This window comes from Garra rufa, unplaced genomic scaffold (genome assembly GCF_049309525.1).
Source record: "Garra rufa unplaced genomic scaffold, GarRuf1.0 hap1_unplaced_446, whole genome shotgun sequence".
NCBI classification, from domain to species: Eukaryota; Metazoa; Chordata; class Actinopteri; order Cypriniformes; family Cyprinidae; genus Garra; species Garra rufa.
Genome location: NW_027394713.1, coordinates 1 through 13,908, shown reverse-complemented (window position 1 = coordinate 13,908; position 13,908 = coordinate 1). Strand labels below are relative to the sequence as shown.

At 31.4% G+C, this 13,908-nt stretch overlaps 1 protein-coding gene across 1 annotated transcript; it reads left to right on the top strand.

The window, feature by feature from the left end:
• Positions 1–471: 471 nt before the first annotated feature.
• Positions 472–13,237, top strand: LOC141317190 (arf-GAP with SH3 domain, ANK repeat and PH domain-containing protein 2-like; the record flags this gene model as incomplete). The annotated part of the gene is made up of 11 exons (XM_073832970.1): positions 472–559; positions 4,969–5,017; positions 5,481–5,647; positions 7,165–7,298; positions 7,762–7,856; positions 7,938–8,127; positions 10,209–10,294; positions 10,501–10,616; positions 11,111–11,178; positions 11,281–11,388; positions 13,009–13,237. Coding segments are annotated over 11 exons (1,330 nt in total), but the record flags the coding sequence as incomplete, so codon positions are not given.
• Positions 13,238–13,908: the final 671 nt, after the last annotated feature.

The following is a 13,908-nucleotide window of genomic DNA, read 5'->3' as shown; positions in this document are numbered from 1 at the left end:
AGATCTGAAAACTTTCCTTGTCACCAAGACAACTAGTGAGAGGATAACAGGAAGTGTAGAATAAAAGAGCAATTCAGTACTACTTTTGGTACACCTTGTGCTGGAGCACATCAGCATCAGGATGTTCTTGCTCTGGCTGATTCTCAATGTAGTGTATATCTATGGAAAAAGAGAGCCAAACACAGTGGAGATCAAAATACTTGATATTTATATTTTAATATTGTTATTCTTCATTGCTCATAATTTAAAGGGGTCATGTGATGTTGCTAAAAAGAGCATTATTTTGTGTATTTGGTGTAATGCGATGTGTTTATGCAGTTTGAGGTTCAAAAAACGTATTATTTTCCACATGCTGTACATTATTGTTGCTTCTCTCTGCCCTCCTTTCTGAAATGCTTCAAGTAGTGATGAGTGTAACTGTTGTTCTCTCTCTCTCTTTTTCCTCCTCTCTCCTGTTTCTCTGTGTCTCAGGCTAACAGACCTCCTGCCAAACTCAATCTTCTCACCTGTCAAGTGAAGCACAACCCAGAGGAGAAGAAAAGTTTTGACCTCATCTCCCGTACGGTTACACCCGTCACTGCTACTTCACACACACATTTATAAATCTGATATGGGAGCTCTGTAAAACTTAATTAAAGCTTGGCTGCTAAAAACGTAACTGAGAACGCTGAGAGCAAAAATGTTAGAGCAGGAGTACAGGAAAGTGAGTTGTTTTGAGGTTGATCTTAACTGAGATCCTAATCAACTAATTGCGTCTATTTTTGGTCTTTTTAAATTATCTAATAAAAAATTCTAATGAATAAATTAATCAAAAATAAAACTTAAAACCATATAATTGTAGAGTTCGTAGGAGCCAAATTCCTCAACACTATATACAGTTGAAGTCAAAAGTTTACATACACCTTGCAGAATCTGCAAAATGTTAATTATTTTACCAAAATAAGAGGGACCATGCAAAATGCATGTTATTTTTTTTATTTAGTACTGACCTGAATACATTTTATTTATTTATTTTATTTTATTTTATTTATTTTTTAGTTATAGTTGTTCATGAGTCCCTTGTTTGTCCCGAACAGATAAAATATGATTTAACAGGGTGTCTGCGGGGTCTTAAAAAGTATTAAAAGTTGATAAATCAATTATGAGAAAATTAAGGCCCTTAAAAGGTATTAAAAAGTCTTAATCGCTTTTTACGAGGTCTTAAATTTTGTTCAAGCGTTGTCCAAAGTGTTTGACTCCAAAAAAGCATAAATATATTTATTTTCCTCCTAATATTAACAACGGCGTGCTCGATCCATGCGATTGGTTCAGGCCGGGGCGCGTCCGGGGGTTGTCACGTAATTTGCGACAAACGCGGGAAGGTGATGTGATGCTCTCCACATGTAGCGAATCCATAGAGCGAAACAGACGGCAAAATGGGAAAATGTAAGTTTGCGTACTCCTGGTTGGAGAAAGACGAGTTTAAACAGTGGCTGAAGCCTGTCGCTGAAAACAACCGCGAGGCCTACTGTACGTATTGTAAAATTAGTATATCGTCGATGGGCATAAACGCTGTAAAGTCCCACATGCAGGGTGCTAGCCACAAGGCTGCTGTTGGCCGCAGAGAACCTTCACTTGAGTAGTGATGAGGTCTTAAAGTATTTTGAGAAGGTCTTTAAAAAAGTCTTAAAAAGGTATTTAAATTACCTTTAGGATTCCTGCATATACCCTGTTTAACTTTTTACACTGAAGGACTCATATGCAACTATTACAAAAAGTTCAAATGCTCACTGATGCTTCAGAAGGACACATGCTGCATTAAGAGCCAGGGGTGAAAACTTTTGAACAAAATAATGTGTACATTTTTCTTATTTTGCCTTAATATCATATTTTTTTAATTTAGTACTGCCCTCCAGAAACTACAAGATACTTGCATGTTTCCCAGAAGACAAAATAAGTCAAATTTACCCTGATCTCTAAAAATCCAAAAAGTTTTTACCCCCAGCTCTTAATGCATTGTTTTTCTTTCTGGAGCATCAGTGAGCTTTTGAACCTTCTGTAGTTGTTGCATATGAGTACCTCAGTTGTCCTCAGTGTAAAAAATGGATCTTAAAATCATACAGTCATTGTCAAACCGGGTTCAAATACACAAAAATGCTGAAAAAAAAAGTGGGACCTAAAGGATTTTTCTGAAGAACAGTGAGCAGTTTATCTGTTCAGGACAAACAAGGGACTCATGAACAACTATCACTGAAAAAAAAAACAGCTGTGGATCATTCAGGTAACAACAGTATTAAGAATCAAGTGTATGTAAACTTTTGAACAGGGTCAACTATTATTTTCTCTTGTGGACTATATGTAAACATCTTTTATGTGAAATAGCTTATTCAGGTCAGTACTAAATAAAAAGTGACATGCATTTTGTATGATCCCTCTTATTTTGGTCAAATAATTAACATTTTACAGATTCTGCAAGATGTAAACTTTTGACTTCAACTGTAGTATAAAGCTTTGCAGTTCAGTTTTGCAGAGTTTCGATTGAACATTCAAGGCTAGAGTGTGACATATTGGTGTTGTTGTTGTTGTTATCTGTGAGGAAGTAGTGACTGAGGAAACACTGGCCCTGGCTGAGGGATTTTCTCCCATGTTCCTGCACTTCCTTTAACATCTCATCTAACCACAGGAAACTAATGCCAGAGAGAAAAACAAGTTCAGTTTTACATGTCCCTCCATGAGTGGGAGTATTTGAGCTTATCTTGCCGGTCCCATCCTCTTAGGTTTTTTCCAGTCTTCCTCATTCCAAATGGATTGTCACACTGTCACTCTTGTGAGGGAAACGCAAATAATCCCTCCGTTAACCAGCACAACTTTATTTGTCAGACTATCAGTTATCGTGAACTCAACTAAAACCATTAACATTTTCATGAATGGAAATAAAGCTAAAATAAAACAAAAATATTAGAGCTTAAACTTAGGTATATTAGAAATAAAATATTAGTCGGTGCCGATAGCCTTGTCAATAAACAATAAAGTGCGTTGCTACAGGCATCTCGAGTTTGAATCCCGGCTTCGCTGCCACTTCGCTCTACACATTGTCCTATCTTGATAAAGGTAAAAAAAAAAAACTTGCAAAAATACACTACCAGTCAAAAGTCAGTAAGATTTTTAACAATTTTAAAGAATTCTCTTCTGCTTGCCAAGCCTGCATTTATTTGATCTGAAGTACAGCAAAAGCAGTAAAATTGTGAAATATTTTTACTATTTAAAATAACTGCTTTCTATTTGAATATATTTAAGAATGCAGTTTATTTCTGTGACTTCAAAGCTGAATTTTTATCATCATTACTCCAGTCTTCAGTGTCACATGATCTTTTAGAAATCATTATTATATACTGATTTGCTGTTCTAGAAACATTTTTATTATTTTCATCAATATTTAAAACAGTTAAGTGCATTTTTTTCAAGATTCTTTGAATAAAAAGATCCAAAAATCTGCATTTAGCTGAAATAAAACGCTTTACAATACACATTATACCCTTCAAAAGCTTGAATTGTGTATATATTTTTTCTTTTTGGAAAATAAATTATAGAAATTAATACTTCTTTTTAGCAAGGATGGTTTAAATTGATCAAAAGTAATGATAAAGGCATTTATAATGTTACAAAAGATTTCTATTTCAGATAAATGCTGTTCTTCTGAACTTTCTATTCATCAAAGAAACCTGAACAAATTCTACACAGCTGTTTTCAACAATAAATGTTTTTTTGAGCAGCAATTAGAATATTACAATGATTTCTGAAGGATCATGTGATTGGAGTAATGATGCTAAAAATTCAGCACAAGAATAAATTATAATTTAAAATATATTCAAATAGAAAACAGTTATTTTAAATGGTAAAAAATCAAAATACTGTTTACGCTGTACTTTAGATCAAATAAATGCAGGCTTGCTGAGCAGAAGAGCCTTTTTTTAAATATTAAAAATACTACTGTTCAAAAACTTTTGACTAGTAGTGTAAAAAATATTAACAGAAATAAGTACTAAAATGATTAAAACTTAAAAAAAAAAGAACTAATAAGAATACAGATTTACAGAACAAAACTGTTTAGAAATAAAATTTATGATGAAACTAAATAGAAATATAAAAAAGTAACTAATTTAATATAAAATAAATATGATAATTAAAACTGAGGCTAAAATGAATATAAATATAAAAATTAAAATGTATGTGTGTGTATGTATGTATATATATATATATATATATATATATATATATATATATATATATATTACATTTTAATTTTTATATATAAATTATCAATCTAATTTTAACTATTAGTAAATGCTATAATAGTATATAATAATAATAATAATAATAATAATAATAAATAATAAATAATAAGATTCAAATATCTACTGACCAGTTCGATATAACAAATTATGAATTTTATAAAAGCAAGTTAAGTTGGATCATAGTTGCCAGAACAACTGAAAAGGCACAACAAAAAGGTGATTTAGGTAAGATAATGTCACAATTTTTGCGACAAAAAGGTAACAATATTCGAGCCATGTCTGTGTTTTGGTACAAATCCATCTGATAAGGCTAGAAAACACTACTCAACTTTTGTTTTGATTTGCAGTCTGAACAAGTCAACACTAGCTCCTAAAAGTCATAGCCAGTCTGCAGATTTAATTTAACAGATTTCACAGAAAATACATCAGTGTATCATGGACACAGGTTCTGACTTGAAAATCTGGTAATGTGTGATCCTGTGTAGTTTAGTTTATGATGCACAGCCTTCAAGTGTATGATGCCTAGTGTTTTCTGACCTGGTCAGAAAAGTCGTGGAGTGTATTCCAGCCTTTAGTTGTCCTCAAAATATAGGGCTCTGAACAGATCTATTATTGTCAAACGTTTACTTGTTTTCTCCAAGATCTATTTGTGCTTTCATCTAACACAGTCTTTCTGTTCTTCTTTCTCTCTAAGATGACAGAACGTATCATTTCCAGGCAGAGGATGAGCCAGAGTGTCAAATGTGAGTGTGTTTGTCTGTGCGTCCTTGTTCCCTTTTCAAAGGAAACCTGTCATAGGGGGACATTCCCAACAGTTTTAGGGAATAACTAACTGAAAGTAACAAAATACTGCAGCTTTTCCAGTAACTAGCTGTTTTTCCCTAACAAGTAAGACAACCGAGGATAGCTGGGAAAATCTGATTCAAAGAATGATTCACTGATTTGAATCATTATTCATTTGTGTTCCTTGAACTCTTTGTAAAGCATTTCACTTTTTTTTTTTGTAGTAAAATACTTATCATTTGTATGTTTTTTTTTTTTAGTAAAACATTCTGTATTTATATATTGAGTTTAAAACTGTCCCCGTCAAAGTATCTTTCCCCAGCCTTGCTTCCCTGCAATGCTGTAAAAGCTTTTTATTGTAAGTAGAATCAGTGCTCTGTTTTTCTTATTCATCGTGATCTCTATCCTCGTGTTTTTTCTCAGATGGATCTCAGTGCTGCAGAACAGCAAGGAGGAGGCACTCAACAACGCCTTTAAGGGTGACCAGCATGTTGGCGAGAACAACATTGTGCAGGAGCTGACCAAGGCCATCCTGGGTGAGGTCAAGCGGATGGCGGGTAACGACGTCTGCTGTGACTGTGGAGCTCCCGGTGAGTGACCTGGAAACTGACAGGAAGGAGGAAGTGGAGAAAGAAAGGGAGGGAGGGAAGGAGGCTGTTTTGAATTGGCTCACAGGAAGGACAAAGTGGAAGCTGGTAGTAAAGGAACTTGGTTATAAGGATTGAATTTGCATAGGCTCTCTGTTTGGACCAGTCAGGTACTTGAGTGACAAGAACAGACCCCGCATGCTAAAACAACAACAACACAACAACTGTCATTATTATTATTATTATTATTATTATTATTATTATTATTATTAATAATAATCAATTAAATATAGTAATGTTTTACAATAGTGATGATAACAATAACATTTAATAATACAAAAAAAGTTATTAAATAATAATAATGATTACATCAATAAAATAATTATATAATTTAATACATTTGTAAAACAGTATTGTAACATTTAATATTTAATCTATTTAAAATAATGCAATTTAATAATGATGATAATAACAAAAACGATGATATGATACAATAATAAATGGATTATTATTATTGCCTCTACTACTACTAATAATTATTATAAATATTATGAATAATAATTTAATCAATTCAATATAGTGAAATTATAAAATATTATTATTATTATTATTAAATACATCAGTCAAATAATTATTTAATAAAATTGTAAAATAGTAATGTAATTATTATTTAATCTATTAAATCGTATGCAGTTTTGATGATAATGATAAATGTTGTTATATGTAATGTTCATTTACTGTAATGATTTATTATTATTAATAATAATAATAAATTATTATTTTTAATGAATGTATAAAATATAATGTTGTACAACAATGCTAAAATAATAAAATTGTTAATATTATTATTACTACTAACAACAATTATTGTTATTATTAAATAATTATTCATAATGAATGTATTGAATATAATGTTATACAATAATTATATTTTATATACAATAATTATTTTTAGAAATAATAATAATTGTATTATTATTATTATTATTATTATTATTATTTATTATAATTAAATGGCAATACATACAGCAATAAAGTAATTAAATAATTTAATCAATTTGTTAAATATAATAATACAATAATAACAATAACAATACTATTTATTTATTTTTCTTCCTAAATAATTACTACAACAATAAGGATAATTACATAATTAAAAAATAATAATAACATAGTAGTGACCATACCAATAACATTTGTTTGTTATTTATTATTATTATTATTATTATTATTATTATTATTATTATATACAGTATTTTTTTTATTTATTTGCTTCTTCCGAAAATATTTCTTTCAGATCAAGAAACTTGCAAGCTTGATTCAGATCTTAGAGCGTGTGCGTTATCTCCTAGCTCTAGCAATCTGCATAAGTGATCATAAAACTACTTGATGTGCATTGTGGGAATGAGGACAAGCTGTTTCATCCTTCGTAATAAAATGCTGTTACACGTTCTCGATTGACAGCCTCTGTTATCGTTGTTCATTTTTTTTCTCTGTCTCTCTCTCTCATTCTCCCTCAGGCCCCACATGGCTCTCCACCAACCTGGGCATCTTGACATGTATCGAATGTTCAGGGATCCACCGAGAGCTGGGCGTTCACTACTCCAGAATCCAGTCACTAACACTAGATGTTCTCAGCACCTCAGAGCTCTTGGTTAGTGTTTGATCTTTGATTTTCACAGAGTACATCTCCTCAGATTCCCCAGCACTGCTGAGAGTCTCATATTGGGTTTATTTATTTGGTTTGCATGGGATTTTTTTGATTCAGCCTTCATGCTTGAAATTTTTATAGGGTTTGCTCAAATCACTTGGGCTCTTTGGGAGCCATTCCACATGCATGATTTCAGCTCAAAGCATTTTTTAGCCAGCAATTTAGGATCATTAAAGTAATTACACAAGACTGCAGAACTGTTAGCCACAGTGAGAAAGCCTTGCGTCTCTGATTGAATGCCAAGATACATTGTTGTGCTGATTGGGATATTATGAAGTAGCAAAACAGATTAAATGGACCCTGAATAAATGCGTCAAGTCAGTTTGTTGGTACTTTATAGATGCAAAATGCAATTAGTTTTGCACCATTGTTGATTTTATGCGTGTGTTTGTGTTGTGGTGTTTAGCTGGCCAAGAACGTGGGGAATGCTGGCTTTAATGAGATCATGGAAGCTTGTCTGACAGCAGAAGATGTGATCAAACCAAATCCAACCAGTGACATGTAAGCCAAAATTTGTCATTGTATCATTATACAAATTTATATTGTGTCGTTATACTTATCTGATTTTCATTGATGGCACAGGCAGGCGAGGAAAGACTTCATCATGGCCAAATACACTGAGAAGCGCTTTGCTCGTAAGAAGTGTCCTGATGCGCTGTCCAAACTGCACACGCTCTGTGACGCTGTGAAGGCCCGGGATATTTTCTCTCTCATCCAGGTCTATGCTGAGGGTGTGGACCTCATGGAGCCTATTCCTCTGGCCAATGGACATGTGAGTTTTTTTTTTCCATCTCGCCTTGGATCAAAGTTATTCAGATGTTTAAAAAAAATAAATAATAATAATAATAATAATAATTATTATTATTATTGTTATTAAATGATTAAACAAGTCAACAACAACTTATTTATTTAATTATTATTAAATAATAAAAATAATGAATAAATCAATTAAATAATTATATAATTTAATGAATATGTAAAATAGTATTGAAACGTATTATTATTATTATTATTATTAAGAAGAAAGAATACATCACTGAAATAATTGTATAATTTAATGAATTTGTAAAATAGTGTTGAAAGATGTATTATTATTATTATTATTATTATTGAATTTATTAAATATAATGTTATACAGGAATGATACAATAATATTAACATTTAATAATAATAATAATAATAATTATTATTATTATTATCATCATCATTATTATTATTATTATTATGGCGATAATCTATTACTATATAATTCTGTGTATTCAATATAATGAAATTATTTCTATTATTAATAAAAAAAATAATAAAAACACTAATAATTCAAATATTTATTCTATTTCACCTTGGATTGGATAAAATGTATTCAGTGGTGGATTTAATTTAAGTGATGTAAAAACATTTCATTATTATTATTATTATTATTATTATTATTAAATGATTAAACAAGTCAACAGCTATTTATTTATTTAATTATTATTAACTAATAATAATGAATACATTGAAATAATTATATAATTTATTGAATTTGTAAAATAGTGTTGTAAACTTATTATTATTGTTATTAATGAATTTATTCAATATAATGTTATACAATAATGATACAATAATAACATTAATTATTATTAATAATAATAATAATATTATTATTATTAATATTATGACAATAATAATAATAATAATAATAATAAATCATATATAATTATATTTATATATACTTATTATTATAGAAATCAGTGTATTCAATATAATGAAATTATAACTATTAATAATAATAGGGTCATTCCAGCTGGAATCATCAAATGATTTTTTTAAACTTTTTTTAACCTTATTTAACTTTTTTACAGATTTTTTGTGAAAACAGTACGCACAGTAGAGATCTGAAATTTTGTATATGATCTATTGGGCATATTACCCATCATATGGATTTTTTTCAGACAAATCTGAGGAGGTCAGGTGGGGAACTTTTCCAAAATTTGATGATTCCAGCTGGAATGACCCAATAGCAGTAAAATAAAAAACACACTAATAATTAAATTATTTATTATATTAGAACTTCATAAAAAATATACAAACACACATAAATTAAAATAAATAATTAAATGATTAGTATTTTTTAATAATAATGTAATTATTCTTTTTTTATAATTATTTATTTTCTATATTTAAACATCACTTAAAAGTATAAATTAAATCCATTTAAAATTCAAGTACAAATATTTCTACATTATCTACTTATTTAATTATAAATTAGGTATATACTGTATATATGGATTTGGGTGAAAGTTATTCAGTTGTGGATTTAATTTATACTTCTAAGTGGTGTTCAAATACAAATAATTTATTAATTATTAGTAGTAAATTATTAAAATAAAGCACAATAAAAATGAAATTATTTATTTTATTTGAACTAGATTAAAATTTTATTATTATTTATATAAAAAACATTATAAAATCACAGATATTTTGACATGCCAAAATAAATAAGTATTAAAAATAATAAATTAAACATTTAATTTCCATCCCTTTATTTATCATGAATTTACAGTAGTAATCCTTACTGTGATATTTCATAGAAAACACAAAAATAGTAGTATTTTTTGCAATAAAATGCAGAAAATTTGCAAGCTTTTAATTGTAATAAATATTTTAGTTATACATGAATATACAACACTTTTTGAAACTGAACAGACGACATTTCTGTGAAAGGTTACATAGTGTTGTGTACTTAAATCCTCATGGTTAATACTCATACGGTACGTCCAAAATATCTGAGGAGCTCTTATGCACAATCCAAATAGTAACAGTCTAAACATGTCTTGTTTGTTTGTTTGTTTCTTGTTTGGTTTGCTGTGGTAGGAACAAGGTGAGACAGCCCTTCATCTGGCCGTGAGACTGGTGGACAGAACCTCTCTTCACATCGTCGACTTCCTCACCCAGAACAGGCAAGACCCAGACAGCCGAGCGGAGGGTGGAAAACACCTTACCCATGTTTATTTCCCTTGTTTGCTGACCAATGCTCCCCTCAACTAAATCCGAATGAACGGCCTTTTTATCGTTGATTGACCAAAGCTATTTAAAAACAGCAGCTGGAATGGAAAATAAAGATTGAACGTTTTCTAAATAGGCAAAATTGTGTTTCTCCCCGCAGTTTAAACCTGGATAAGCAAACGTCTAAAGGAAGCACAGCGCTGCATTACTGCTGCCTGACGGACAACAGCGAGTGTCTCAAACTACTGCTGAGAGGAAAAGCCTCTATAGACATCGGTATGTGGCCAATGAAACCTCCTGACGTAGTCCCTGTTGAACAGGAAGTTTGGGTGTGACACTTTGACGGGATCCCTTTCATGATGTCTTCAAGGATTCTGAGACTCCTTGTTTAGTCTGCTGGCACTTTTCAGGATGTTCTCACACCATGTACTTATTTTGACTCTGATTGGAGAGGGTTTGTAATTCTGTTGTTAACAATCTGTCCACCAACAATAGGAAGTAAAGATAACAGAGCCATATGTGGCCTAGCGGTTCTGCGTGTGTATGTATGTGGGAGAGTGAATCTGTGCCAGGGAATCTCCTCTTTCAGATCCCTGCCAGCGTCTATTGTGAGCAAGCTGTCTGGATAGACTTGGCTTTGTCTTGTCTGCAAAATAAAATTCAGAGCAGGAAGCCAAGAGTACAGAATGTGGTGGGAAATTGCGAAGGATGTCCTTATTCATCTGGCCTTGTATCTGTGTCTTGAACCGTGTTTCTTTGTGTGTGTTTAGCTAATGAGGCTGGTGAGACGCCGCTTGACATCGCCAGGCGACTCAAACACCTGCAGTGTGAGGAACTGGTGAGAAGTCATATTATACATTCAATGTCCTTGTAGATTAATAACTGGTCTAGCTGGTGAGAACTGTTGGTTTATGTTATGTGTGTCAACTTTTTTTTTTAGCTGAACCAGGCACTTGCAGGGAAGTTCAATGCACATGTGCATGTGGAGTATGAGTGGAGACTTCAGCATGAAGACCTGGATGAGAGTGATGAAGATCTGGATGAGAAGGTGAGGACCAACTCAGAGACTTCAGAGAGACAAAATGTGTTTGCTTTAGATTATGCTTTATGACTAATGTTCATATGTGTAAATATTTGGTTATAGATTATGCCTAATTTAATTGGTGTAGATACTGTACTGTGTGTAATATTTAATACATAATTATTTAACTTAATCATTAACTTGAAAGGGTTCAACAGTTCTGTCAGTTACTGTAGCAGAGTTCATTTAAAATATAGTAAAAATCAAAGATAAAGTAAAAAAACGCGATAAAGAATATTTAAATTGTTTATTATCAGAAATACGCACTAATGCGTCATGCATTTGCCTAAATATATTTTTACTAAAACACAGAGAATTTCAACAACATTGACTGATGTAAACGAATAAGTGTTTTGCATGTTCACAGAATAATAAAAAAAAAAAGATAACTGCAACTTTTTGTCTTACAATTCTGACTTTTCTTGCAGTTGTGAGTTTACAACAAAGTCAGAATTGTGAAAAATTACCAAGCAATTCTGAGAACATATCAGTCTTTTTTCCCCTCAGAATTGGACTTTGTAACTTTTTTTAAATATCAGAATTGCAAAGAAAAAAACTGAATTGGTGAATTAAAGTCCAATTCTGAGGGGAAAAAAGACTGACATGTTCTCAGAATCGCGACATTTTATCTCACAATTCTGACTTAATTGACTTAACAGTTGTGTGTTATAAAGTCAGAATTAGGAGATATAAACTAACAAAAGTGTATTGCCAATTCTGACTTCTCAGAATTGCAAATTTATTTGTCAGAATTGCAAAATAAAAATTGTCACAATTGGGAGATATGAACTTGCATTTGTGAATAAAAAGTGAGAATTGCAAGATATAAACTCGCATTTGAGGAAAAAAAATGACAGAATTATGAGGAAAAAGTCAAAATTGCAAGGAAAAAAATCTGAGACACAAACTTGCATTTGTGAGTAAACAAATGTGAATTGTGAAAAAAAAAGTCAGAATTTTGAGAAAAAAATAAAGAATTGTGAGATACAAACTTGTATTTGTGAGTAAAAAAACTTAAATTGCAAGGAGTTGTCTGAATTGCAGGAAAAAAGGCAGAATTGTGAGGATAAAAAAATTCACAATTTCAAGAAAAATCTAATTTGTGAGGGAGAAAAAAATCTAAATTTGTAGGGAAAAAAGTCTGAATTGCAAAAAAAAAAAAAGACAATTTCGAGATGCAAGAAAAAAAGTTGAATTGCGAGGACTTTTGCAATAAAACTCAGAATTGCTAAATAAAAAAAAGCGAGAAAAAGGGCAGAATTGCAAGATGCTAACTCACATTTGCAAGTAAAAAAAATCTGAATTGCAAGAAAAAAAAAGTCAGAATTGTGAACTTTTTGCAAAAAAAAGTCAGAATTGCTAAAAAAAAAAAAAAGAGAGAAAAAAAGTCAGAATTGCAAGAAAAAAAGTCAGAAATGTGAGAAGTGTGAGAATATTCAGTGGTGGAAATGGACTTCTGTACTATATATAGTGGAATACTTAATTTTTTTTAATATTGCCTGCAAATTCATTGAAAGTAAAGTATGTGTGATTTTAGTAATGTGTTTATCCACTTCCATCTATGACCTTTACCCCTTGTGCCTATAGTCCAGCCCTCACCGGCGGGACGAGAGACCCATCAGCTGCTACACGCCGGGCAGTAATTCCCTTCAGCCCAGTCCGGCCAGCCTGGCACGAGACGCACGAGACATGGTCAAAGACAAGCAGCGGTTCGTTCCCAACCTGGTCAACAATGAGACCTATGGAACCATCATCAACACCAACTCACCCGTCACCCTGTCCACCTCCGCTCCACCTCTACCACCTCGAAATTTAGGTACTGTACATTTCATTCAGCTCACGATGACGGGAATAAAAATGATAAAGGGCTGAGGGCAGAAATAGAGCAGTCTCCTTAATTACATTAAACGTACAAAAATAAAACGAAGAACTGTAATCAAATGGATGAAATAAGAATGTATATAATTAATAATTAATATAAAAGCTAAGTAATTAATAATGTAACTGATTTACAATTTTTTTTAACGGACTGTCTATTTACACTAAGTGCAAATAGACTCCACCCACCAATGTGTGATTGGGATAATCAACACTACAAAAGATGGTTGTTAATCGTCAGCTCCAGTGGTGCAGAAGATAAATTGCGTGTTTAGCTCTTTTCGATGCCACCAATCCAGGTTCGAATCCACCTTCGGGCAAACTTTTTTTCTCCCTTTTCAAATCTCATATCATATTGGAAAGGCATTTTTTTTTTTTTTTTATAAAAATAAAGGACATAACTGAAAAGTTGAAAATAAAGTATTGGTTAGGGTGTAGGGAGGTACCATTTAATAAATTGAATTAAAACTATAATTTACACTTAATTAACGTAATTACTGCTTACTGTTTTAATGTGCTACAATACTGAGGTGCAGATAATTATTATAAATATAAAGTCTATAATGAATTAAAAATATTAAAAAATCCAAAAAATTTCAACATAGTGTA